This window comes from Brienomyrus brachyistius, chromosome 15, assembly GCF_023856365.1.
Source record: "Brienomyrus brachyistius isolate T26 chromosome 15, BBRACH_0.4, whole genome shotgun sequence".
Taxonomy (NCBI): domain Eukaryota; kingdom Metazoa; phylum Chordata; class Actinopteri; order Osteoglossiformes; family Mormyridae; genus Brienomyrus; species Brienomyrus brachyistius.
In genome coordinates this window covers 5,385,063-5,413,033 of record NC_064547.1, presented here as the reverse complement: position 1 = coordinate 5,413,033, position 27,971 = coordinate 5,385,063, and the positions used below count along the sequence as shown (strand labels likewise).

The 27,971-nt window shown below is 43.6% G+C and overlaps 1 protein-coding gene across 1 annotated transcript in view; it reads right to left on the bottom strand.

Annotated features, from left to right (window-relative positions):
* Positions 1 to 996: 996 nt before the first annotated feature.
* Positions 997 to 27,971, bottom strand: part of ell (elongation factor RNA polymerase II) — a 34,139-nt gene continuing 7,164 nt past the window's right edge. The window contains exons 2-12 of the mRNA XM_048977587.1: positions 19,086 to 19,130; positions 14,365 to 14,486; positions 12,984 to 13,147; positions 11,354 to 11,601; positions 11,047 to 11,171; positions 7,143 to 7,233; positions 6,255 to 6,798; positions 5,950 to 6,013; positions 5,465 to 5,636; positions 5,328 to 5,372; positions 997 to 5,229 (exon numbers count right to left, since the gene is read on the bottom strand). Coding sequence (XP_048833544.1) covers positions 5,113 to 5,229; positions 5,328 to 5,372; positions 5,465 to 5,636; positions 5,950 to 6,013; positions 6,255 to 6,798; positions 7,143 to 7,233; positions 11,047 to 11,171; positions 11,354 to 11,601; positions 12,984 to 13,147; positions 14,365 to 14,486; positions 19,086 to 19,130 — 1,737 coding nt within the window. The 3' untranslated portion in view covers positions 997 to 5,112. The remainder of the gene's footprint in view (positions 5,230 to 5,327; positions 5,373 to 5,464; positions 5,637 to 5,949; positions 6,014 to 6,254; positions 6,799 to 7,142; positions 7,234 to 11,046; positions 11,172 to 11,353; positions 11,602 to 12,983; positions 13,148 to 14,364; positions 14,487 to 19,085; positions 19,131 to 27,971) is intronic.

The window sequence follows — 27,971 nt, the reverse complement described above, 5'->3', positions numbered from 1 at the left end:
TGCATGTCACTGCTGCTAAGTCAGTGTCAGCTGGAGAAAAAAAAAAAATCTGACTGAACCTGAACTACAATTAAAAATAAATATATATATACACGACTGAACCTGAACTACAATAAAAATTAGACACGACTAGACAAAAGACTAAACTGGATAAGAAACATTGCCAACTTGTGCATCACCTTATTATGCAAGAGTGGAACACCACAGTGGGGCAAAGGTCACTTGTGATATTAATGAAGTTAAACACATCACTACTCACGATGCATCTTATGACACCTGACTAACTGGTATCATAAAGACTGAACATAATTTTACTCTCTATGCTTCTTCAACTACAGAAACCCTTAAGGATCTCGACATGACCGCCATACGAACTCAATATGCTTGCAGTACATCTCACCATCCACGTTCTCGTTCCCATTCCTTATTTAAAAACATTTAGCACACATATGCATGTCGTATGCAATTATGTGAAATGGATTTAAATGTTTTAGCAGTGTATGCGTTTGTTATGTTCAAGCAAACGTCAATACGTTCACACTTCAAAATGGAAAAGTAAAAGAAATTCTCATAATTAAAATGAATAATTCGGAAAACGATACAGGCTGCATTACTGTCAACGCAAATGGACCAAAATATAGCCTTATTGGTTAGCGATGACTGCCAGAATTGGCAAATAATAATCTTTAACTAGTTCTACAGTTACTAGGAAATAGGCAGTCAAAGTGGACAAACTACGTCCTACGGGCTTTAATATCCATCTCAGTCTGATGTAATGGCAATACAATATATCCACTGTGTGCTTCTGTTGGGGGTCAAACAGTCATATTAAGGAGGTGGGGAAGATATTAATAAAAGCCAATAAAAATCCATTTTACATTCCTCTAACAAAGGGTTAAATTCTGTTTTTCTGAATATTGGGATAGAACAACAGAACTGGAGACATTCAGAAAAAAGTTGTACTGCCTAGAAATAAGCTTAAAAGTAAACCCAATGATTTCCGAATTGTTTATTACAGCGAACTAATGTGGAAGATGGTCTATACACTGGACAGAACCTACAAAAGGGTTTCAGGGTTAGATAACTTAAATCGGGGGAGTCACAGATGTGCACATTTGAAACCTTCAGACTGGAAATAAATATCTACATGGCTATTAAAAGCTGCCTATGAAGGATGCAAAGTAATTTTAGTCTCATGAATTTGTATGAATAGTTTGAGGTCAGTCACCAGTCCTTTAGAACGTGCCTTTCAATGGCATTAAAACTACTGAGCACCATTAAATATTGATTTGGAATAAGAAACTGTCAGACGCTAAATAAATCAGTGGTTTATTAATAAATTAAGGTCAAATTCAGACTGAATCTGATTTACCCATAAGACAACTGGAACAGAGAGACAAAATTGCTACTATTAAAGATTACTACTAAAGATCCTTCATCATTTTTTTTTTTTTACAGTATTAACAGAATCTGTGGGTTTCAATGTATGAAATATGACTCAGCATTGAACTGGAAATGAAAAACAACAACATTATTTGGTTTAATTTACCAATAAAGGACAAAATGCTTGCCTGGTTTACAGCAAAGCTCTCCCTTACAGTGCTGAGGTTAACTTATTTCCTACCCATTAAAGCAGATCGTTTCCCTACAACAAAGGGAACAGCTTACAGTTGAGGTCTTCTGTTGTAATTACTTCAAACTCAGTTGTACCTTTAGTCACAAACAGCTGCAACCCTCCTGACAAAAGCCAAAATAGAGTGTACAAATATTTCTCACAGCTAATCTGGGGGGGAAAAAAAAAAAAAAAAAAAAAAAAAAAAAAAAAAAAATCGGAATCAGGTTAAACCTACCAGAATTTTCCAGCAGATCACAAATCGGCAAATTCAATCCTGCACTTTATTTACAGAGGTCTTACTGAGTGCCAAGTACCACTGAACACAAATCACCATGGGACTTGAAAACCTGAAAACTTGGCTTAGGCAAGCGACTGTGCCGCCCACCGTTTGCAGATCTGCTAAGTGCCACTTATTCTGCAGTCTTGGCCATGGAGGAGGAGACCATTACAGATTTTTAAGACAGACTTACCAACTAGATGGCCCGAAGCCAGGACAGCAGCTGTATACCATGTGTCCAGCCTTCCCACCAATTAATAATCACCCTGGATACGCTCACATGGGAACCTGCAGCCGATCCCAGGCAGCAGAGGGCACAAAGCAGGGGTACACCCAGGATGGCATGCCAGTCAATTACAGCACATTCTCCATGAGCAATTTAGAAACACCAATTAGCCGAACTGCATGTCTTTGAACTGCAGGCGAGTGGGGCGTGATGTGACCCCTCCCAACCCTGGAGCTGTATCTATACGTCAAGACATAACCACTATAAAAATGTAGCAACAACACAGACTATCGAAGGTGATTTTTTTGATATACATATAATTTTATTTAAATATCAAGATCATTTTAACTCCCAGTTCCTTCTCGTTTCAAATCCCATTTTAGGTTTTAGCATTAAAAATACGACAATTTTCAAGGCCCCTCCCCCCCCAGAAGCATTGGCACACAACCTATACAACAGGTCATTTGGCACATTCAGCTCATTCAGTGTTGTGTGTGTCACCGTTTGCGAAGGAAAAGCTACAGAAGAGGCTCACATCCACACTGCCTACTTTCCGGATGCCTTACCTAGCATCCATTCAAAATGGGTCTTAGACAATTGAGATGGAGACGATCGATCTCACGAAATGAAACTTGGGGGCTCGCCAGATGCCACTGGTTAATCTAATATTCACTATCATGATAAAAGTAGCCGGGCAGAATCAATAAGATGATGGAGCCATAAATTTAGAAAGATGCGAGTCTAGCATTAGTCAGTCAGTGACAACGTCAAGCCTTACGTCACTGCGGTTTGAAGAAAAAATTATGGCCTATCACAGCTTTAAGCCCGTTAACTTAAGAGCAGAGTGATCGGCAGAGATGCCAAGCTAATGTCTGTAGAACTTCCTCACAATAGAGGCAATCTGAGTACATTTTCCTCAATAAAAGTAGAAGATGGAGTCAAAGATCTTTTGCTCTGATACTTTAGTGACTTTGATCAAATTCAAATGTATTATCAAAACGACGTTGGTCAGAGAGATTTAAAAGAATAACCCTGCGAAAGCAATCACACGTATGATCAACTGACCGCCTCAATTTACGCCATTAAGATACGTAAACACTGGTTGCTTTGAACAAAAACACAGGTGATGCACAAGAATAATGCGGAGATGAATAGGACGGTGTCTTTCACCAGAGGAACGCAACTACAAACAAGACTGAGCAAAGTGCTACATTTTTCATATGTACATTTTGACAACAGAACAAAATGATACTGAACTGTCGAGCAGGACCATCGGTTTAATCCTGTGCAAAGATACTGCAGGTGAACAAGGACACAGCTCCTTTCACAATGATTGATACCGGTCAAGAACAAAATGAACTTGGTGCACATATTCCGCTAAGGCCATTGAGTCTACTTGATGTGTCAAGGTCTTAGCTTAAATAGGTTAAACGCCAGGGGGCAGGGAGACCCTACCTCCAGTATACTTGACTGGGGGCCTCACTAAGTATATTGTTCCCAATCAATAGAATACAAATGGACACAAACCTACATGCATTTTAAATGGAGGATGAGCTGCACATTATTCAGCATAATTCTTTACGTGCTAATCTCAAAGGTTAAGTTCAATGTTCCACATGGGCCACTGTGGTACAAATTAAGTGGGAACAATGAATGAAGACGAATACAATTTAAAGCTAAAGTCTTGGTCTGAAGCATTTTCAGATGAAATCGCATTTCAGTGCATGGAGTCTGACACAGAATGGGGGCATGGGGGGGGGGGTCATCGTTCATATGTTGATGTTATAGTGCAATACAGAGATTGTCAGAGCTGGCCAGAGCAGTACAGAGACTTTGTCCATGCTTTGCAGGATCACTGAACAGTTTCACCGTATCACCTTTGCATATTCATACATCTTAAGAATGCATCACAGTATAAAGCCATTAAATGACAACTATGTCGCCTAACAGTCAAACAGTGACATGTACCCGTGACCCCCCCCCCCCGCCACCGACCAAAGGGTCGGGTGGGCTCAGCTCGTAGGACCGTGAAGGGTGGTGCACACGTCTCTCAGGGATGCTATGTGCGTTGTGGATGTACATATTAGATGGACCTTGAGAGAATTCACACCTTCTATGAACCACATCGATAAAAGGTGACTTCAGAGGGCTATTCAGAGAATCTCCTGTAAAGCGGAAGGATTCGGCAGGACAGAATGACTGCCAAAGAAGCTGGGCATCTGCCTGCAAGTGACTTGACAGTGCTGTCTTTATTTAAGGATGGGGGGGAAATTATATCTCTCTTAAAAAAAAAAAAAAGTCATGAATGCAACAGTTGGGCAACTGATGGCCAAGGCAGCTTTTGCACAAAAGACTGGCTCACATTCCAAGAGAAGACAAAAAAAAAAAAAAACACTGTAGTACTGATACTGAGGAGTGTAAATTTACAACAGAACTTATCCCTATGCATGTCCAAAATAGAATAAATAAGGAAGAAAATCTAAAATACATATTCACAAGTGTTCAGCAAGAATCCCTTTCATTTTAATAAATGAGGAAAAATAAATTTCATCATTCTATATTTAGCCCATTACATTTTTCCTGTTCTTAAACTATTAGCATTTTGGCATACATTCCGTCACACCCTTTTCAGTGGTATCGCCTCCCCTGGTTCCTCGCATGGAAAGGCAGTAGGAGATCTTCGAAGGATGTAGATTACCCTTTCATACTATTGGAGACCTCTGTGCACTACAGGGGCCAGGAAATAAGACACTGCACAAGGTTTATCCAGAGGCAGATACCCAGACAGGCTACGGCCTGAACTGCCAAGTCACATCTTCAAAATAAAGAGTCTGCTTTTGTTCTCAATAGTGCTTTTGGCCCCAATGGGGGGGGGATGAATTCTCCCTTCGTGGCATCTTTGATAAGAACTTTTGGAGCAAGTAGAATCCAGACAACGTTTCACCATCTGGTTTCCACAGAAAGAAAGAAAAAAAAAAAATCCCACACTAGCGACTAGCGCCAGTTCTGGAGTTGCTGTTGATCATACTCTGCTATAAGTTTCTTTATATGCGCCAGTTTGTTGTGTAGGTATTCACAGCGGTTCTTCTCTTGACTATAGTTTGGATTAGTCTGAAACGGAAGGAGAGAAAGCGTGAGCACGGGTCACAAGCCTGCCTAAGCACACACTGTCATGGTGTCACGAGAAGGCCGCCTGTTTGACATCATACCTTTTTAATCTTGTGATACTCCTGAAGAATTTGATTGCGGATCGTCTGGAGAAAGGAAAGAACATATGACGACATAATTAATTCCCATAATCAGCCCTCCCCCCCAAAGAAATCCAGAAGGGACCAGGGCTGGGTACCTTATACTTATCCGTCCCCTGCTGGAGCTGCTTCAGCTCGGAGTCCAGCACAGTGAACTGCCGTGTGATGCTCTCTATCCGCGCATGGAGGCCCCGGTACTCGCTGTACTCAGCATTGAAATCGTTCTTGTAGCCTTGCCGCTGCTCCTGAGAGGCGATTGCTGTGTACTTCCTGCAGGGACACGGGACGGCACACAAAACGCGCTTAAAATCACGGCTGGGGCCCAGGAGTCCATCAGCGAATCAGGAGTCCATCAAAACTTCCTTGAGAGCTACACAGATCAACAGCTTCAGTTAAGCAAAACATCCTCATTTTTAACATATACCACGTCAAAAAATGACAGAGCTCTATCTAGCCTTTCAATTTGGATGAAGACAGACAATTACCAAAACATACAACAATCATGCATACATACAGTGACTTTAGCAGAACCTACTATACAACAGAATAAAATATACATGCATGAAGAAAAAACAAATCTTACGATAAGTAGTCTGCCGTGTCTGTTGACGATGCAGAAATACTACTGTTGCACATCCCATTCACATCTACAAGGAAACCCAAAGTGACTCATGAGAATTAAATTCAGTGTTATTTACTTTTTAGTGACATTTCAATAAAGCTGATATAAAACACATCAATGGGGTCAAACAAAAGTCATTTTTTAACCAGGCAAACATTGTGGGTTTGTGTACAGAAAACAGTCTGGCACTTCAACAGGCTTCACCACTAGAGGTCACTGTACAACTTGCAGAATGACTTCCATTCAACAGTTTGCATGCATGCTACCTGCAGTGGTGCCGTGTGGGGTGCGGTCCTGCGGGCTGCTGGTGCTGCCCGCCATCTCCACCCCACGCTCATCAGCGGCCTTCTCTCTCTCCCTAGACTTCTCCTTGTCCTTGTGCTTTTTGGACTTTTTCTTAGATTTTCCGTGGTGCGAGGCGGCGGCCACCTCTTCCGGGGGCCCACCGAGGCCAAGTGCGCCGGGCCGGAATGGGGAGGATCCATGCGCCGGCGGGGGGACGGCGGCGGAGACTGGAGGCTGGCCTAGGCGTTCCGCCACGGCCACCTCCTGACCCTCACAGTCCCTCCCGTTGTGGCTGGAGTCATTGCTGACATCAGACAGCGGGTCGAACGGACGCGGAATTTCTAGGAGCGGCAGCTGGGAGCTGGTGGTCACGCTTTCGCTGCTTATCAAAGAGACTCCGCCCACCTCCTTCCCATTGGAAGAGCTCAGCTTGCCATTAATGGGTCCAGCCGCCTTACTGGCCAGGTGTGATATCCTGGGCTTCTTATTTGCCAGGGGATCGATGAACTCCGCAGCAGGTCGCTTCTGACGACGCAAAGCACAAAGTAATATATACATATATACACACACACACACACACACACACACACACACACACACACACACATTTATAAAAAAAAAAAAAAACTCCCTGAAACAGTCATCACCCCCCCCCCCCCCATTTGTAGCCTCTTAAAAGGGCATCTGAATGAGACCCACGCAAACAGCAGGGGCTTAAGGGGCAGATGGGAAAGGAAGCTGACTAATGCTTTCACAGTCGTGACCCTCTCAGCACTCTGGCTCCCATCTCCTGCACGAATATCTGGCACAAACATCAGGACATGCTGGATGACGACGGCGAATCGCAGCAGAGGGGGGCACAAGCTCACCTGCGACGGGGAGCAGTTCGCAAGCTCTTTTCCAGGACTTGCTGGACTTTCCCCAGGAACACTTGGATTTGTTTGTGACTGACACAATTTCCTGCAGGAAAACCAGCAACAAGAGCTGTGGGAAAATGCGCTGCTTGAAACAAAATCGCCTCCCCTCCAAACAAATAATTTAGAAAATAGTTTTGACATTCAAAATACCAAAAACACTAGTTAAAAAAAGGTCACAGTTGTGAAAATTGCACATCTCACCAGTTTTTACTGCCTGATGTTGATGTAATTCACGTTAAGCACCATGCTTGAGAGAACAAGAAACTCAGACTCAGACTGGACGTCGCGTAGCGGCCTTTAAGTGCTCCACTTTCCTGCTGTTTTTAACAACATAAGCAAGCCGGCTTTCTAAAGCCAGAGGAGACCGTTGTGTAATAGGACAAACTGGCCAACAGATTTTCTTTTGCACATGGGAGAAGAAAAAAAAAGGCCATTAGGAACAGGCCTGTGAAGCAAAGTTTTATGAACATGACCCGGATTTTTGCCAAATGGCACTGAAGGACCCAAACCACCTCAGGTTTTGCAATTGTCGATATTTACATAACATTAAGCAAAGCAGACAGTACGAAATGTTCCAAAGGCCTGATGCCCCAAAACAAACACACACGGGGGAGACGTCGCCTGGGCTCCGAGGACCTGGCTGTGCCAGTGACCCTCCGTGTGGCAAAACGAGACCAGCACCATTACCTATCCAACAGCTTATCAGCGTAATTTTATTACGGTATATGATAAATTGAGAAGTTTACCAACCTGAGGGACTCCACTCTCCCTAATGTACTTTACTGCAAAATGTCTTTATTATCTGTTAAAAGAGTTTATCATATGGAAGAGATGGGCCCAGCAGAAAGAACTTCGAAATTACCTTCAGACCTATGAAAACAGCCATTTCAAGTTCTGTGGGTGAATTTCTTGAAAGCAAGACTGCAGAAGAGGAAGAAGGCAACAGCACTTCACACTGGAAGGCAAACGACTTGGACAGTGTTTAAGAGGACACTGGGCAAACCCCTAGGGAAACAGCAGGGGGTGCTGTGATCCAGGACTAACTGGCCATGTGCACACTGGGAGGCCCACAGTGACGGACAGCTGAAGCTTAGCCGACTGGTACTCTAGCGGATTCTGCCAGGACACATGGCCTTGCACACACACGGTTACATCACGGCCGCTCCACCGGATCAGTTTCTGCGTGTCAACCGGCCCAAGTGCAACTAAGCAATGCATGCTGATAAATCTGTTATAATGTTCAAAGTACAATGAGGCCTGGGGGGGGACGCCGGCGTGCAAAGACCTGGGAACATCACTGCTACTGCCAAAACAAATGTGTTTAACTGGCTGAGCTTATTTCCATGCTTATCTAAAAATAGTTGCCTCTCCGCCATTGGCTTTGCTATCACGGTTCATGGGAAAACAGATTTTTTTTTCCGCAGGTCCACATGGAATGGCGCCAGAGTGAGCGGGCAGCACGGGTCAGAGAGGAATGCCAGAGGAACCGCACAAGATGGAGAAGCTGGGCGGGGCAGCACAAAGCTGTCCAACAGGTAGCTCCACGACCAGGTCTCAGATGATCAGGCACCGGAATGGGGGCCAGATAAAAATGCAAAGCGAAAGGACAAAAAAAAAATAAAAAATCTGTTTGCATGCCAAACCATTGTGAAGAACACAGAAAGCGACAAGTGACTCTCATGTACCACTGGTCACGTGTGCCGTGTTGTTATTGTCATACAGAGCTCCGTGGCACTGAGTGTGCTCAGTGAGACACTAGCACACATTTGTGCTACTGACTCAGTTATGAAGCATTTACATACTACCACCTGACACGTTAAAAACAGCTCAATGCGATGATCTATTACATAATGGTTAAATGGACCCTATTCAGCTGGCGTAGCAAACTGTGAAGTTCCGCAGACAAAACAGTGTGATGGGCTTTGGGTTGTTCCAGGGTGACGGATGACACAGACATGCTAACTAAATACGGAAGAATGAGATCAGCATTAGAATGAATACATTTAATATTACACACAGGCACCCCCGCATGTCCATAACGTATTGCGAAAGCTGCAATCAATAACGCTTTCACTTCACGCTCACGTCTTCGCCATTTTTACCATGTACGTCTCGGCAGTTCACTTGCGGAAGGCCGTCCCCATGGACACTAAGGCTGCATAAACGGTGCGTGACAGACTGACGGACTCACACACAACACATGGTTCGTTCACGGCTCCTACACATGCTGACATTCTGCTTGCTAATGATTCACGCCGCCTCGTGAAAGCACATGGCTTCGCTTCCCCCATCTCACTCGCCTCACCCCACCCACACAGGCGTTTACGGTTAACCCTCATGGCAAGCACCCCCATGTCGACATCACCTCTGATGACATCAGACCGGCTCTGACCAGCACGATAAGCAACACCCACGCTGCCACTGTACAGATGTTGCGCGATCAGTCGCGAGCAGAAGCGGCGGCTTAGGACACCGTGGTAAAGATGTCAGAGGTAGAGATCTTCCACATTAATGTCCGTTTCCTGCCAAAATGTTCCGGGCAGGAGACGTCGCTAAACAGGGGTAACGCTGGTGTTTCTGGCTGAACACAGCGTTAGCACTGAGCTTCAGTCATTCCCAGTGTATGAGTTGCAAATGAACCCTGCTAGACAGCCTGTTCATGCATACAGAGTAGACGTGCTACAGCCGTTTAAACACGCAGGGCATAGCGCACCTCGGATTGTATAAAGAGCTAATTATCCAACTCGGGGCTGTTGAAGTGGTCTGATCTTAGTGCTTTTTGAACTAACTTTCAGCAAAAGCTACTCCCAGGCTAATGATCCTGGCCAGGTGCTGCGCTTCACGCCCTTATAGCAAGGCTTCTCAAGAGACAACTATTGTTGTTAATTAGCCAGAGCCGACAGGACAATTAATGGAGTCAAGATTCCCAAATTAAAGAAATTTAAAAAAAAAGGTTACAAGAGACCTATACTCATATCTTTGCGGGGACTGCCCATTAATTTCCATGAGAAAAACCAAAGTCCAAAAATAACCTTAACCCCTACCCAGCTCTGACCTTCACCTTAAGTAACCAAACTAAATAGCCTCTTGGCATTTTTGTAGTTTTTGTTTATCGCAGTCACCAGTTTTTATAAAATGGTCCCTAAAAGGTAAAAACACCAGGTTTTTAAATCACATTGTGGGGACCAAATGCCCCCACCCCCCCCCCCCCCCCCATGGTATACCTGGACCACCGCCCCCACCCCCCCCCCCCCCACACAGATGTATACGTACATACATATTTGCATAATCACACCAATGCAAACTGAGTGTAGCTCTCCTATCATTCCAATACAAACTGGACACACACACACACACACACACACACACACACACGAGTTTAATAGGTTCACCTACTTGCTAATGCAAGCAGCCTGCTTCCACAAAAAGCAAACGTGGCTGCAACTGAATACATACAGCACACAGAAAGGGTCATGAGGTTCAGTTCCTGTGCGGTTAAGAAGCCTGATCCAAGCATTTTTGAATGTGCCATTTCTCAGCATCTCAGAAACAGCCACTTCACAGGGATTTTCATGCACTACAGTGTCTAGAGTTTACAGAGAATGGTGGGTCGAACCAAACACACCCAGTCGGTGGCATTTCTGTGGCCAAAAAGGGGTCAGAGGGAAACAGCCACAAGGGCAAGAGTAACAGCTCAGCGCCATGGGTTGTACCAGGTAGCAGATAGGTCTATCGGATGAAGTGACCACCAAGAGTAAATATATTATATTAAAGTTATGGGGAATACTTAGAAACACAAGAAAACCCTTCAGGGCTGTAGCGCAGGCCGACGGCACGGCACTCGTCAGCAATTTACCGCACAAGGATCCTCTTAAGAAGCTGGTGATCTCCCTCTGTGTAGCCTGGCCAGTCCTTCTGCACCTCCTTAAACAGGCCGTCTTTCAGAGTAAACGTGTTGTCTTTTCCATTCAAATTCGCCACCTTAGGACAGGAGAAAGACAAAATAAATACCTCACAAGTACCAAAGCTAAGCCTGTAGTTTCACTGCTGATTTGTAAGGCAGCCTTGAGGAGGGGCACCGAGGTTAGACACTACATCAGTTTACATGTGCCGGCGCCTTGTCTGGTTCTGTGCCCTCTTATCTTACGAGGAGAGGAGCAGACCTGTTGCAGGAAGCCGTCCAGGGTGTCCTTCTCCTGCGGGGACACCCCGTCTTTCTGCAGCCGTAGGATCAGTTCCGGCTTCCTGTAAGGCTTGAGCGCCAGCAGGTGAATCAGACGTTCCCGCAGGGGCCTCTGTTGGGCGGTCGTCTTCTTCATGGCGCTGGAGATGATGACGGGTCGCGATGAGCGGCGCGAGGGCGCGATGTCAGACAGGCCGGGGGCCGGCTTCCGGATCTGGACCTTCTTACCTGAAAGAAGATGGTCGTGCAGATCAGCACTGAGACTTATCTATACCAAAGACACCACCATTGAACCATGGATCCGGAAAATACTCTACCTGAAGGTGACCAGACCTTTAATTCCAACAAAAGACAAAAAGGAAACACTAAACCAGAGCTTTGGTTCTTTGTAGGCTTGTCTGTATGTTCTTGGCATGTCGGTTTAGTGGATTTCAGGTTCTCTGAAAAGCAAACTCCAACAGTTCACCTTGGCATGTGTTAAGCGCCCCCCCCCCATACTATGCACAGCAGTGCTTCCCAAACCAGTCCTTGGAGACCCCCAGATGGACCACATCTTTGCTCTCACCCATCTCCCAGGGAAATGGGAGAGAGCAAAAACATGGAGAATCTGGGGGTTTGGACTGGTTTGGGAAACACCAATGTGGAAGACACTGCCTGTACGAGAAGCTGGTTTTATGGCAGGCATGCTATATCCTTCGTATTCGGAGAGCTAAGCCTGGGTTTCCAGGTCCCGCAAACTCCAAGGTAGAGTCAGCGAAGTGTGTTTGGGGTGTCAATCCAAGCAGAGGTTTCCTAGACAGCTTCTCTGGGAGGGAGCCCCCAAGAACTGTGTAGTGCAAAGAGGGCATTCACTGGGCCTTCACTAACTTCACAACCAAATATTTAACTGGGTTAAGCATGTACGACTTACGGACGACTCTTTTGAACGAACTGCCGTGAAGCCTATTATATTAACAATATGAGTCAAATACGTGGTGCGTAATAATGAAGATCTCTGGTTCTCTCTGACCAACAAGAGAAGCTGCCAAATCAGCCTTCAGCAGCACAATAACGAAACCTCAAACCTCCCCCTTTCTACCAGTCACATGATTCCACATGGGGAGCCGCAAGACTGCAATTAGCCCTGTCTGTCGATTGTGCAAATTACAGCAACACAAGGGTCACAGAGAGAGACCAGCGGGAGAAAAATCAGCCAAGACACCATTAGAGCATTACAATACTCATTATACCATTCCCAATTAGACCTTTAAACAAGGCAGATGATGCGTCTAAAAATATTAGTCTATAAAAACTGTTAAAATTGGACAATGAAAGGTTACAAAGCAAGACACCTTTCCCTCCTATAGCAAGAATAAGCCCAGATTGTTTTCCAGCTTCTCCTGACAGCTTGTTTTCCCTGCATCCTGCTGAGCCTGATAGATGGTAGACATTCCCCACGAAGGGTGGCGTTTCTCCTAGAGGAGAACTGCTTAGAAGCTCACCTGCATTAGATTTACTACGTTACAAGCGGCAGCAGTTGCAGAGGACATGGAGCGCAAGATGCGACGAAAGTCAGTATGCATGGGGCACTTCAGGTTAGACTGCAGCAGGAGTGGGTGGGCTGCACTTACCCACATATCTCCCGCCTGGCTTAATGACGATGGCCCCCCGGCTGCGGGTCTCCTCCTCCACCTGGGCCATGCTCTGACGTGCCTTCTGGTACGAGTCATCGGTGGCACACACAGTGATCTTGTCCTGGATGCAGCCTAAGCAATCCAGCTGGATCCTGCCGTCGCTGGGAGCACAGGGAGACATGGAGGGAGGGATGTTGTAATTAGAGACACCCGGAGAGGGTCAGAGGAAAACACCCAAAACCATAGGTGCTATATTTCGAAGGATTTGGCTTGTAATCTGTACGAAGTGCTGCCTAAAGTTTAAGCTTAAATAGTGTAGAGAAATATGCACAGGATTCAGTTCCTGCCAAGTAAACACATGGACGTTTGACTGGATTCAGTTAACTAGTTTAGGCCTGCCTTGCCTTAGATGGCTGGGGAGGGGAGGTCCGGTCATCACAAAGTTCACAGAAAGACTCACGGTAATGTGGATGGGAGGTTATATCTGAAGAAACATTTGTGTGTTTCTAAACAAAAATGTATTAGTACAGACTTACACTAAGGCTGTGAAAATTAGATTTGTTTTTTTTACGCCTACATCAATGAGCTCCAATTGTTCGTAGCCCGTGACCCTTTCCTGATTGGTTCTCTGTATTTCAACCTGATTGGTTATTCTTCATGGGAATGAGGAATGTTTTTCCTTTGTTTTTGCAAAAGCAAGCGTGTGAACATGGAACACATACAGGACTTGCGCTACCTGGCAAATGTCCTTTTGCTTACTATGCAGCTAAAAATCACATTTTGTGTACACTGAATGCTGCTTACAAACAAAGAAAAGAATTTACCTATCACTGCTCAGTGCGGATAAATTAGAGTAAGATAAGAGTGCACTGAAACTGAGGGAAAGAGAGACGTGTAGTAATTAAGTGTCCGGATCCGTGTTGCGTTTTACTGATAACTGTTGTTGCCGTGATTTTGATAACGTACATGATTCCTTATGTACCACTTGTGCTGCTTCTAGAATTATTTAAAAAAATGGGGGAAGAAAAACATGCCAAAGACACAGACCTCGAGTTGCAACAAATAAAATATAAAAGTTGGCAGGACTGCATCTCCAGTGTAGGCTAATGTGTGTCATAAGCTATGTCACATTTGTTCAGCGTGGACGCAACGGTAGTAATAACGGTAGTGTGGATGCAGATCTTTTCCTTCGGAAACCCCTGCATACAAAAGTTTAAACGCAGTAGTGCGGATGTGGCCTAAATGTAAGCTTCCTTGGGTGGGGATTAAGGTTGTCACAGTTGGGATGTGGAATATGCCCATAGAAATGATGCGTCCCCACAAAGATATTGATATACAGATACCTAATCTGTGTGCGTGTATTTGCTGCCCCACTTACCTGGTGATGTACTGCTGGATGCAGTCAAAGCTGCCCTGCGGGTTGTCCCTACCCACATGGGACAGGTAGAAGGTAAACGCCTGCAGCTCATCGGGGCTTTCTGGTCGTGGTATAGAGATTTTCTGTTGTGGTATAGGATGGGGGGGGGGGGGGGGGGGCGGTCATGACATTCACCGCATGAAAGGGGAACAATCCTCAAAAGTTCAGTGCTATTGATCACTTGAAAAATGTCCTATGCCTCAAATCAGACCCCCCTTTTAAGGCATCCTACCACACAAGTAAGCAAGACCTATAGATCAAAATGTAATGCAATATTTGGTGCAGAACAGCACAGCTATCGTGTCCTTAGGAAAATGTCCCAGTACGGTCTGTTATATCCGACCACAACGTGGAGCCACGTGCAGAACAGACGTCTGAGCATCAGAAAGCCCCACTGGTATTCCAAGGGATCACCTTCGGTTCCAATTATACAGTCAAGAGTTGCAGAGGACTAACATGTTAGAGACAGGTGACATACCAGGCTGTACTGTCAAGCTGCAGCTCACAGACGCCTGCTCACCTCCTAATGCCAAAGCCCTTGTGGCACCCTAGGCTAGCTTTTCCCTGCCGACCCCCCAGGCTCATTTAATTTGTCTGGATCCTGCTCTACGTTCTCCATCAGTGTTTCCCAATCCAGTTCTCGGGGACCCACAGTTCATGTTTTTGCTCCCTTTCAGCTCCCGGTAGCAAAAATGCAGACTGTCAGGCAGGGAGATCAGAGGGAGTAAAAATTTGGACTGACTGTGGGTCCCCAAGGACTGGAGTGGAAAATATTGTTCTATATGCTCCTTGTACTCGGGAAGGGGAGGTCAGAGTTGGCAGAAAATAGGCCACCTGTATTGTCTAATGGGTTGGCCGGCACCGTCACCCCCTTTCACTTCTTACATAATAGCACAAGCTATCCATTAACTGATTTATTAACTAGAGAACTTAATCATGTGGTACTTTGATTACAGCAGCAGCATTGCTAGTTTTATACCCATCCTCCTAGCGGGAAGAAATCAGTGACCTTCTTTGAAATTGCAGGTTGGTTGCTTAGAAACTGATGTAAGAGGTGAGTCTGATTCATAAATTATTCATGAGCTGCCCATGGCCATCTTACACAAGGGAGAATACACTGTCTACAGCACGTCAACTATTAAAACTCATGGCCTTCAAGCATGTTAGGAGCCCAAATGGCCAGCGCACAATGATTTATAGTGAGGCGGATTTGATTTAAGATTTGACAGGACGTGCATCTGAACATTTTCTGGCAGCCATGTCAGCCAACAACCTGACCACTCGTTCATGCTTCCTCCCAGTGGCAGTCCTAGGAAGCTGTTGCATTACTTCCTGAGTGTTTCATATTTTACGTCAGCACAAACATGTGCATACCAGGCAAACTTAAAATGGATACAGGATGCAGCTTGGTGCTGATGCATAAAAATGTTTGAGGGGGGATGGGGATGGCTTGGAAACAGCAGGACGAGATGCCGGTCTCTCCTCTAGTTTGATTCAGTTTCATGATCAGTTCACATTTAGAAGGTAGACAAACTAGGGCTGTCACTATCGTTTATATTAATTATTGAGTAATCTACAGATTACTCTATGAATTATCATTTATGCACACACACATACACACACACACAAATTATAAATTATATAAGCGATTTGTCGGCACGACCCACATCAACACCACCAGCTTATTTGGCAGGCTGATTGTAGATAACTACATAGCCAAGCAGAAATGAATTCTCAACTGCAATGTGAACTTATTTCCTTAAAATCGACCAGCCCCACTCAAGAACATAATACGCTCACAAAAAAAAAAAATTCATATTATATGGTTATTTTGTAACGTGTTATGTGAGGTGATGCAGGTAAGCGATGGTGCTAATCTTTGTTTTAGCAGAGATCATTTTGACATACAGGAAGTAAATTAAGCAAAATTTACGTGATGACAAAGACAGGCGAGGACATTCAGAGGCGCTAAATGGCACATATCTATGGTTAACCATAGCTGGGTGAGTCCGCCAAACTTGAATGACTTCTTTTACGGTGCATTTGCATTGCAGAAATCGTATAGCAGTCATGCTGTGGTGATATTTAAGTTCTGCTTTGCAATGCTGACAGACGACTGCATTTTCATTCACATTTAATGAGAAGTGTTTCCACTGGCTTTTGCTCTTTATTCCGTAATTTCTTCCTTTCGCCATTGTTCCAACTAATCGAGATTTTTTTTTTTTTAATGAGAAATAAAGTTTAAAATTGGAGTATTCATGACAGCTCCAACACAAAACTAATCCACATTCGTTGACAGTTAATACAACTCCTGGCACAAGAATAATTTTACTGCTACTAACCAAGTAAGCAATTTAAAAACGTACAAGTCTTGCCTAATACAAAGTCATCCAAAGGCAGGCGTGAGCACGAACAGTGAGCAGAGAGGGTGCTGCACGTTTCATACCTAGAGGCAGAGCCCAGACAGAAGCCCCTTGGTCTTCAGCTGCTCTCCCAACATCTCCCCTAGCCCCTTGGACCCTAGCCCCTTCTGTGCAACCACTGGAAGACAAAGCCCCTTTTCACAGCAGGCACTTGCAATCTCTCGCGCCCCCCCCCCCCCCCCAAGCTGGCTCCTCTGGCCTTTTCCACGGTAATTAATTTAACTTCCCACAAAAGCAGGGCCAGGCTCTCCCAGCCTGGCTTGTCGGGGCACCAGTCCCAGCAGGGTGGCAAGATCACCCCCAAAGAGCGGCTCGTAGGGGGCATGGTAAATGACTCATTCCCACTGCTCACCCTCACACCTGTGGGATGGGACCCAGGTTGGGGGGGGGGGGGGGGAGGGTAACCTACTCCTCTCACACAACTTCGAGAAATTCTGTTCTACCATACAGGTTGACACTTCCATGGCTGGAGACTCAGCAGTTTGACCTCCTAAGCAAACACATACCATAAAAACAAACATTCTCCAGTGAGGCCACTGTGGTTACAGCAGTTAAATCTTGCATCCCAGCATGAACACAGCCTTACAATCGGCATAAATGTATGGTTTTGGAATGTGACAACTTTTGCGGTCAAAAGTTTGATTTTTTTATTATATATTTTTGGTTTCAATTCATTAACAGCTGCTACTAAAAAAAGGCATGTCAGTGACAATGCACTGGAGCAGGGAGTAATTAAGCTGCAAATCCTCTGCTGGTGGACAGCAGAGGGATGATGTGGCACTTTGAAAATGTGGAGGAATGCCTGTCGTGCTTCACTCCAAGCAGCTGTGGGAGCGAGGTCACCGACTGCAGGAAACACATGACTTGAATAAAATCGGCCATAACGACTGACAGCAGTTTCAACACGTGGGCACATATGAAAGCCAATAACAACTTTTAAAAACTGTGCACCATAAACATAGAAATTAGACAGCACTATGGGAAACTAAAGCCTTCACTTAAAACCTGCTGGTCTACATAGACTAATGGCAACTACAAAAATACACTGGACAAATGTATCATGTTAGCTTTATACAACAGCCTGGACAGGCTCTCCTTCCACGATGCACGTGTGGGATGTTCCACCAATAATTTTATGGGAATTCTCGCAGCACCCACTTTACATTTAACCCACTTTAACCCCACTACATTGTTTATGGGCCAATTTGCATGCAGGAAGCGACGTGCTCCCTGAATGTGCAGCCTGAACTGCTCCCTGGCTGCTCGTGCATCTGCAGTAAGCCGTCGCCTTTCACCAAATCACAAGCCGGCACTCCAACTGCTCACGATACCAGCGATATGAGTTGAGGATACACAGCCCATTTTGACCAGCAGATATACGATAACTAGGTTCTGGCAGAAAGCTAGTGCAGTTTCAGATTCAAAAAGGTTATGCTTTTTTCACAATATTATCAAGGCTGTTTTTAAGCCCCTGCCAGCTTATTGAAAATTCTCTCTGCTTCCATTTATAGCCGTGTGCTCCTGTATCAGAACTGACATTGAAATAGCCTCATAGGGTTATGTGTACTTGGATCACCTCATCCTACCCCCCCGGCCAAATTTACTTGGGACTAAAATATAAGAGCACCCTGCCCTCTGCTGAACTGCTGAGGGTGTGGTGACCATTGCCACACACACAGTGTTTTTTTTTTTTTTTTTTTTTTAAAGTTCCATGAAAAAGGGAGGAAAAAAACTTGAGCATTGTGTCAATTACAGTAGCAACCAACAATCACCATAGGATTTCCAGATGTTAAATCATCCATTAACACCTATTATTCTGTCATTATTCTGGCATTTGGGTTACGCATTTCCTGCCTTTCGGAATTCTATACAGCTTTGTTTTTAATTCGGTGTTCAGCATCGGCAGTACAACTTATGCCTGTTGAAAAAATAAACTTTGAAGTCTGGCAGAAATTATATACACAGATTTTTTAAAGGCTACAGTATGCAACACACATTGAGTAATGGATTTCATGTATAGTTTTAACTAAACAGCAAGTCCCAAGCTGCACGGTTTCCTTACAGCCTGCAATAGCATCTACTGCATAAAAATGCAATTGAGAAAGGATATACCTGAAAAGTATCAATTGTACATTATTAATCTGTAAGCTAGCAATCTAACAAAAGTCATCATCAATATCACATCAGATGATCGTTGTAGGAACAGATTAATCTCAGAGCAAGACAACCAGCATCCAGTAAAAGTTAGTTCATTCTTACCCCTTGGTTTCCAGAAAATCTGATTGAGGGATGGGCAGACAGGCTCTGTAAATAGAAGAGACAGTAGAATTAAATGAACGACAAAAACTGAATATCAAATGCAACGCAAGTACACAAATCTAGGAAGCAGGAGTTGCAAGAAAGCTGCAGACTGAGCTGCTAGGGCAACGGGAAGGACCAGGCTAGTCAGAGATAGCGCCATCTGCAGGGCTCCAACATGTGCTACACCCATAAAATGCAATGACAGTTGTAACACAACAAGCACTTAAAACCACAACTAGCTAACTCTATTCTGATAGCAGGTTGGACTGCAAATTAGCCAGAAAGGAAAGTCCACGTAGTTCATGTGGACTCCAGCTTGTGCCACGACATCAGGCACTAGACAAAATTCTATACTGGCAAGTATAATGGTAACTGAGCTCTTTGTATTTCATATCAGGGAGGTCCACGCTCCGCTAAGGTTTTTGCTGCACTGATAGTTTCACGCCAACCAGACTGAGGCGGTGGGTGGGAAGGAAGGGGGCAAACAGGATTTGGTCTTCAGGAGTGGTCTGTAGTGGTTACATGCAATGGTCCATAGCGGAGGAAGTAGAGCGGGACCCATGGCAGAAGAACCCACAGAGCATATGGGACTGCCCGGGACAGATGATTTACAGCAACCAAGAACAACAAAAGCCTTTGATGCAGCCTCTCTTTAGAGCTGTTCCTACTGTGCAGTTCCAGCAAAGGGAGCAATATTTCACTGACATTCCTCTTGATTGTGATAAAATGATATATTTTTTTAAATACACTGGCCAGCTTATCTACAATTTCTAAGTGTCATTCTAGCTTATTGTCTGAGGCTGTACCATATTAACAATACACTAGATGCATCTATTTCCGGAACCAGCTTAACTGCTTCATTTCTGCCGTCCTCCATTCGGTCTATTGTCGGTGGCCAAGTGTGTGGCTGTCACTCCATGATTAATTTTGAACATATCACTATTTATACTACACATAAGAGGAACAGCAATCGTGTGGCAGTCACCGGCAAGGGGGGTCTGCCACCATCTAGCCCACACATGCACGAAAAGGGTTACCAGAAAGGAGATGAGTTTTCGTAAACGGTCATCCACAGGGGACCTGGCGTAACTGCTGGCTGTTCTCATACATACTCATACCGGTATTTGTCATCAAGCATGGAGTTTATATTGGCCTTGCTGAACCGCTAACGTAACAGCCTAGCTATGCTGCTACAGCTGCTTTTGTAATATATGACAGTCACTCTTAGATGTCAAACAAAATACGTAATCTTTTCAGAAAGTGAGGTGATTGGAACTCAGAGCAGAGATCAGTAGCCTGTATGGCTGCAACTACTATGCAATATTCTGGAAAAGCTGAATATTGGGGGTGGGGGCGGCATGCCCTCAAATTATCAACAATGGCTCCTCAGACACTTCCTCAAATGCAGGAACTGCAGAAGTTTCCATTTTCAGTTCGTATTCTTACCTTACAAAGGCAATAGTAATACTCAGTGGCCAGTCAATTAAAATCCAAAACAGAGGTATGACATCCCCCCCACCCCCCACAAGAAGATGGTTACATACAGTGCACAACACGTAAAAATAAAGCTGGTATGCCACAGCGGCTCAACAAGTATGAAAGAGCATCTGGAATGGAAACAATTTTGCTCTTAAGTTACGGTCACACTCACACAAAGAAATATTCGCCTCCCATTCAGTTCCATTATATCCGTCTGACCTGATGCTAGCGAAGCGGATTTGCAGGGCATTTCTGCTGCGACTTCATTTAAATGAACGTTGGTCCGTGAATTTGCGTTGCCGTACCACAGCAGTGTGGTATGGGCGAGGTTGAAACCTCAGTTTCACAGCACTACAAAATGGAGGACACTTATTTTATGTGCATTTACACTAATATGCCTACCAGTTATGTTGGTGCCTGTACAGGACCCCCCACTAGCTATTAGTTTTTCAGAAATCCTATCATACACTTAAAATCAACACTATGCATCAACTGAACAAAAATACCTCGGTATACTCAAACTACCGTGGAACACAGTATTATCTGGCCAAGATCATTCCTGCATTAAATGAATGAAATTAGCATTAGAAGAGAAAGCTTTTTGTCCTTAATATACGCATTATTAAAGCCATAAAGTTGTCTACCTGCTACATTAGAATCCCCGAAAAGTGCTTGTGAAAATGCTTAGGCCAGGGGTCTATAACGCCGGTCCTGGAGGGCTACCGTTCAGTAGGTTCTCTGTCCCACTTGGCTTCTGATGAGTCACACCTGTTCCTGATATTTACCTGAGAGCAGGTGAGGCTCATCAGAAGTATGATAGAAAACCTACTGGACGGTAGCCCTCCAGGACTGGAGACCCCTGGTTTAGGCTAAAACCTGGGCTTATTCTAAGTTGATTGACGATGATTTGTTGGGGCCACTGTCATTATCGTACACGGAAATGAAAAACAACACTAAAGAAAATATGTAAACAAAAACAAAAAAAAAAAAAGCTGTCGGACTTTAATCTGCAAAAAGCATCGCCACACAAGCAACATGTTTTTACCTTATTTAAACCAGAGTCTCTCTTAAAACATGTTGCGGCTGCTGATCTATCCCTTCCTTCATCATGACTTCCACTCTTATCGCTTGTGTCGCATATGGCGTGCTCTGCTAACCAAATTCATTAAGCATGAGACACCCAATTTATACAGATTGCTCTATTATCTTCCTATCTACAACATGCATCTCATTAAGGCATACTACTAATCTGCTTATTGAATTGACGTAAATGTGTGTATAGTGCCAAAAAGCCGGCATACATTATCTAAAGCCATACAATGGCATACAATTTATTGTTATCAAAATAAAATTAAATGGTCAATGTGATTTTCTGAAGGAAAATTTAATTTAGATTAATTGAGCAATCGATAAAATAGTCAATAGGTTAATCTATAGAAACAGCCATTAGTGGCAGCCCTAGAATATTCTCACCAAGATTTCATAATACAGAAAAGATACTGTAATACTATCTAAGCCTGCAGAGATTAGTGAAGCACCCAGAGCAGATCTGAATAAAGACTTCATAGCTGCAGTACGTGACAGCACTAAAACGGAATCGATGGGAAATAAAGCTGGCAACAAGGATTTACTCAGTTCAGAAAACAGTTCCAACCATTCAGGTTCTGGGTAAGTGGGTAAACTCCTAAACATGAATACAATATGGGACTGGGGTGGGAGACGCAGCTTAAAAATTACATTGCACTCTCAGTGTGAATAAGATCTTCAGAGGCAGCACTAGGACACAGACTTTTGTAGCCTCAAAGATCACAAAAATCATACAGGACTGCAACATCGGCATGGCACCGTGCAGGAGAGAAATGCTGGCTTTTAAAAAAAGGTCACAAGTGGGCATTCTTGGAGCACAGCAGGGAAGTCCGACATCAAGTCTGAGAGGTAAAAGCAGCCGCAAGAACAGCATTGTCAGAATAACTTATTCCCCCAGCCTAGGCCCTCGAAAACGACCATTTGGCACATACATCCTAACGTGTAGATTTTTCAGCAGCAGAGATGAGTAAAATAACCTGATAATCCGCAGCATTCTCGACTCGTAGAAAAGCAACATTTCCCCAAGGAACCTTACAAGTCCCAAGTGTCCATTTCAGACAGCACAGCGTTCTGGTTGTTCCAGAAGTGACAGTGACATATTTATCCCTGACAGGGCGTCCTTTGGAAGGCTGAGCTAACACAGTGCAAAAAGAATGACCCGATGCCCCCGCTTGCATCTAATGGCTGAAGTGTCACTACAACAATGCTTCTAGCAATAGGGTAACACCCGATCACAGAGGACTGAAAACAAAGTGAATGAGTGGGCTTCCCAATCACCAGACTTGCATGTCATGTGACTGCTACACGTGGGTGACAGAGTGCTGGGGTTCATGTTACATTAATAACAATAAACCACTGATAATGTTACTGCTGTGGCTGTCCCAGTGCATTGAAAATGAATTAAGGGCTACATCACGTCACGCTTAGAGAAATATAACGTGCAATGGTCAGAACTTGCGTAACGGACCATCTGCATTGTTTTTGCTAAACAAGCCACATGCTCTACCATTGCAGTGCAGTACGAGAATCCAATCCAACATTTATGTTCAGAAGGAAACATTTTTGCGCATTAAAATTGCAGAAAAGGCCACCGAGACGTTAAGCATCACAGCTGGACCCAAAAGGAAAATCCATGGCTTTTCATTCACACGGAAAATGAAAGCTGCAGTAACAAGCCTGTTCACCATGTGCTGACCAACTGAGATGTTCCCAGGGAGATTTGTTTTGGTCTGGGGCTGTGCAGCATATAAATAGCAGCTCTTAGCAGATATTAGTAAGCTGGCCATTTGCTTCTCCGTGCAACAGGTTGTGCAGGTATATGAACAAAAACCGAAAGTGTCTACAGTCCAGATGGCCAGTCCTTTGCCAGTAAAAAACAAAAAAAAAAAAATATACTGACTTTCTTTATAATCGTTGCTGAGGCAATATTGCTGGAAACCATCACAGGCATGCAGTCAGCTCGCATGGTTGTCATACCTGGTTGGCTTCTGGCCAAAGGCATCACATAGCAGCAAAGCTCATAAGCTACGGCACTTGAGAGGTCATGCTTCATTAGGGTAGCACAGCTGTGTAGGACGTGATCCCACAACAAAAGCAGTTTATGCACATTAAACTGGCCATACAAAAGCATGAATGCCTGCACCAACATGCAATCTGACAGATGCGTTTTAAGTTCTTGCATGCTGTATTGGACTACTAAAACATGTCTGTCTGGAGGTTCTTGGGCTTTGTGCTTGAAGCTACTTTTGGGGCCCCCAAAAAAATGTATTTTACAGCAATTTCATGAATTTCTCCAGAAACTTTCCACGTTAGCCCCCTACAAACCAGGTAAGACTGCACAACTCAGATAACTGGCTACATGAGAATTCTATGCATTGTTCACTCCCTAACTGGATATGAAAGACAACACTTTTCTCCAAACACAGTAGCTTCAATACGCACCATGGAAATAAGGGACAAAATTTTTGGGTAATTTTGATGCCCTTCTGTTTCAATGTTTCTAGTTAACAGGAACTTTTAAGAATTAAAAAAAATTGACTACAAGAGATATGGCACACATTACAAAGCATATATACACTAATTTTTATTTTAAAAGCTTAAGTAGTAAATGAAACTACACGATCCTCTCTCGAATGCAATTCTAAGATCAGAAGGAACCAGTGCACACAGATTTCAGAGATGGATAATGACACAGCGAAATAGAGAATGGCTCTGGCCGCATTGACTGGAGCCTGACCAGTGAAAACAGGCTGCAGACTGAGCCATCAGTGCTCATGGGGCCAGAGAGTTCGTCTTCCACACTCACTCAACCCCCAACTCACAGAGCACAACCCTAAGCCCTATCATTTGAATGTGCTGACATGAGCAAACCTGAGGGAGTCAACCCACAGCTCCCTGATTGAGAGGACAGTATACTGAACGCCCTCATTTGCCAGGAGATCTCACTTTGTGGACAACTGCATATATACTAGGTCCTAGCAAACAATCATAGATAGAAACCATTATCAGAAGTTACAACTAACCACAAAACAATTAATACTAATATATTGCATTACGTGCATCAACAATAGTAAGTGAAACTAAACAGAAGCTGAGTAGCATAATAGATCCATATTAGTGGGATTAGTCCAAACTCTCACTATTCCCAGAATTCATTGTTCTGGAGCCCCTCCATTATTACATACAAATCACACGTCACCATAGTTCATAGGCTCAAAGAATCCCTCAAAGAGCAGCAAATCCAAAACAAAAATTCCTTCCAACTCAAATGTTTTTCCCTGTGCTCCTGTGTAAGGCCATTACATTCCACCTGAATAAAAGTCCTGCAATAGAATAGACAGGAATAGCCAGGCTGAATATTCTATCCTGACGCCATTGAACAAGTCTAGGCACCAGTTGTGCACCTCCATCAAAGAGCAGCGGAGATGTTTATGACCAAGCAAGGGGTTTCAGGAATCCTATTCAGCAAATGCTTGTGAGGTCAAAGTTGATAATTTTATTCATATAGAAATAAGGAATTAAATATATTTATTAATAACAATATTCTTATTACCACCATCCCATAAGGGAGCCATTCATAAAGCCTCCTTTATAATCAGCTACACACAAACACATGGTTAAGTTCTCCTGAAAAAAAATTACATTTGCACACATCACTAGTAACTGTTTTAATAACCAATCGAGGTAAATAAGGCTCCTCTCTCTTCCACACACACACAAATAACCATTCCATTCCAGTCTGATGCGTTTTAAAAAAAAAAAAATCACAATGAACATCAACCAGCTTGCCTGAAACTGGAAAGGTTTTAGCATTTGGCTACCACACTTTCTTCAAAAGGCTCAACACACTTGTGGGTCAGTCAAGGCAACACCTGTATTTTCAGCAGGTATGAGAGACACATGATTGGCTAACTGCATCTTTTCGGGAGATAAAAGTAGAACATTTTGACCTTTATTTGTAATATGAACACTACAGATCTATGTGTTGACACATTCAGTAATATTTTCAATTAAGTGACTTTTTATCTAAGGAGTCACACAAGGAACAGATTATACAAATGTAAAAAAGTTACACAAAATGCTTCATGAAGTGACAGGAAAGCTGTCAGTGGTAACTTACACCGCTGAATGGTAACTAGCACATGCAATACTCAATGGAAAAAGGACAGAGTTTTTAGTGTGGGGGGGAAAAGATGCTGTAGCTCAAGTCACCAATTAAAAATTGAACAATTTCCACAGCAGATCTCAAAGTCAGCTGGTACATGTCTTCCCAGTAATTTTCTGCCAAGTGATGTTGTCAACTTGTCTTACACTGTTTAATATATAAATGCATTTCATCTGAGGTTTTAAAAAGGGAATTTGTATTAGTCACCTGAACAGCAGTGGAACATACAACTACAAAATGAGGGGGGGGGGGGATTTCATACAAATGTTTCGTTAGAGAATTGATAGAGAATCTGGACCAAAACACATGCCAGAAACTAAATGCTTCAATGCATGGATCTATAATAGACGTCCAGGTCCAGGCAATAGTTTGTTATTTGAGCTTGAGTGCTTTAGTTATTCCTGGAAGCAGCAAAGAGGTTCCACACCCACCCAAAAGGTCACAATATAGTGAACGACAGAGAAAGTCCCATTTCCCCAGCTGTACCATTTCCAGAAAAACTCCAAAAAAATACCCTGCACGTGCAATATGGCTTTTATCAAGTTCAGAACACCAGGTTTAGCTGATGGTTCAGCAAGATTGGTAAGCATTAAATATGACCCACAAGAATCTAATTTTTTCCAAAGATTCAGAAACCGCAATGAATAACAGGATATAATGAGGACAGAGCAGCTGTTGCCTGTGGCGCTCCAGAATCATCACAAAGAATCATTTGAGTGGAGGTCAGAGGTTACAAGAACAGACAGGCTCTTTTCAGCCATGCTGAAAACACTCATTTCACTGCACCCTTTCCAGGGGCAACTCAGTGGTGTGCAGGGCCTGGAGCTATCTCTGGAAGAGGCCAAGTGTGTCAGCAGCACACGTGGGGGGGAGGGGGCGGGGTGCATTACGTTGTAATGCGTTTCACCTTGTGGCAACTGGGCATAGATGCACATTCAAGAAGTCCCTCGGACAGAGTAGGTTTCTTCCTAGGCTTCAACCTGGCACAACAGAATCATCCTTGACAGCATCTCAGAACATAAGGGCACTCGGACATGTGAGATTAAGATCAGAAGTTGGAAGAGTTCTCTAAACCAGAGAGATTCTGGGGCCCGTTGCCAGATGAACACACTTTAATTACAGCTATTCAAAAGCAGACATAAGCAAAGGCAAATGTGCTGACTCAGTGGAAAACACTGTAGTGTCAAATCACAAAATTACACCCAAGTGAAATGCCTAGAGGAGTTTAAACCGCTCAAGTTCTCTCTCAAAACTAATACTCAAGAATATGGAGAAATTTGCGTATTTAAACAAGCGTCTAAAGGAGATGTTTTGTGGGCATGAGCATATCTATCTTGTGGTGGGGTGAAAAGAGTTTTCAAAACTTTACATTATGTTTAATCAAATTTACACCAACCCTACTCCCCCCAAAATCTTAAGAAATGCATTTTGTTCTTTATACAAAACCAGACATCCCATACACTGTCAAATAAATAAAGTATGATTTACTGGTTAAAATATAATAAAAACCTGATGTCTTGCACAGAAGCCAAGAATAACTAGGGCATTGCTTTACTTACTGATAGTGGAAGACTCCGTTCCAAAACATACTTGTCAATCAACACTAAGGAAAAGTATGCCAAATTTGGTTTCGAGTTCTCAAAATTACAGTATCCCAGAGAACTGACACAAAAATTCTTACCTGGCCCCATCTAAGATATTTCTTAAAGTGAGTCCTGCTTTGGGACAGGTGTGCCATTAAATTTTTGATTATGCAATTCTTTGACCTAACTAGCCAGACTAGACAATGTCTGCTAATGAATAACTGACAGAATGCCTAGGTGCTTGATGCAAAAACTCCATTTTTATTTAGGAAAAAGGTGCATTAGGAATTTAGACCACAACTGTGACAAACAGCAAAATCCCCCAGGTATATATATTTTTTCCATTTAACAAACGTTAATAAATGTTTATGAAGGGACAAAACGGTGACAAACCTATTTTTTGACCAATATTTATATAATGTCGACCAAAGCATAGAATATAAAACAAACCATTAATATGGGCTTTGAGTTTTCGTAGTAAATTGACAATGAAATTACCATTTATAAAAACGGATAACCTGCGTTACAGTT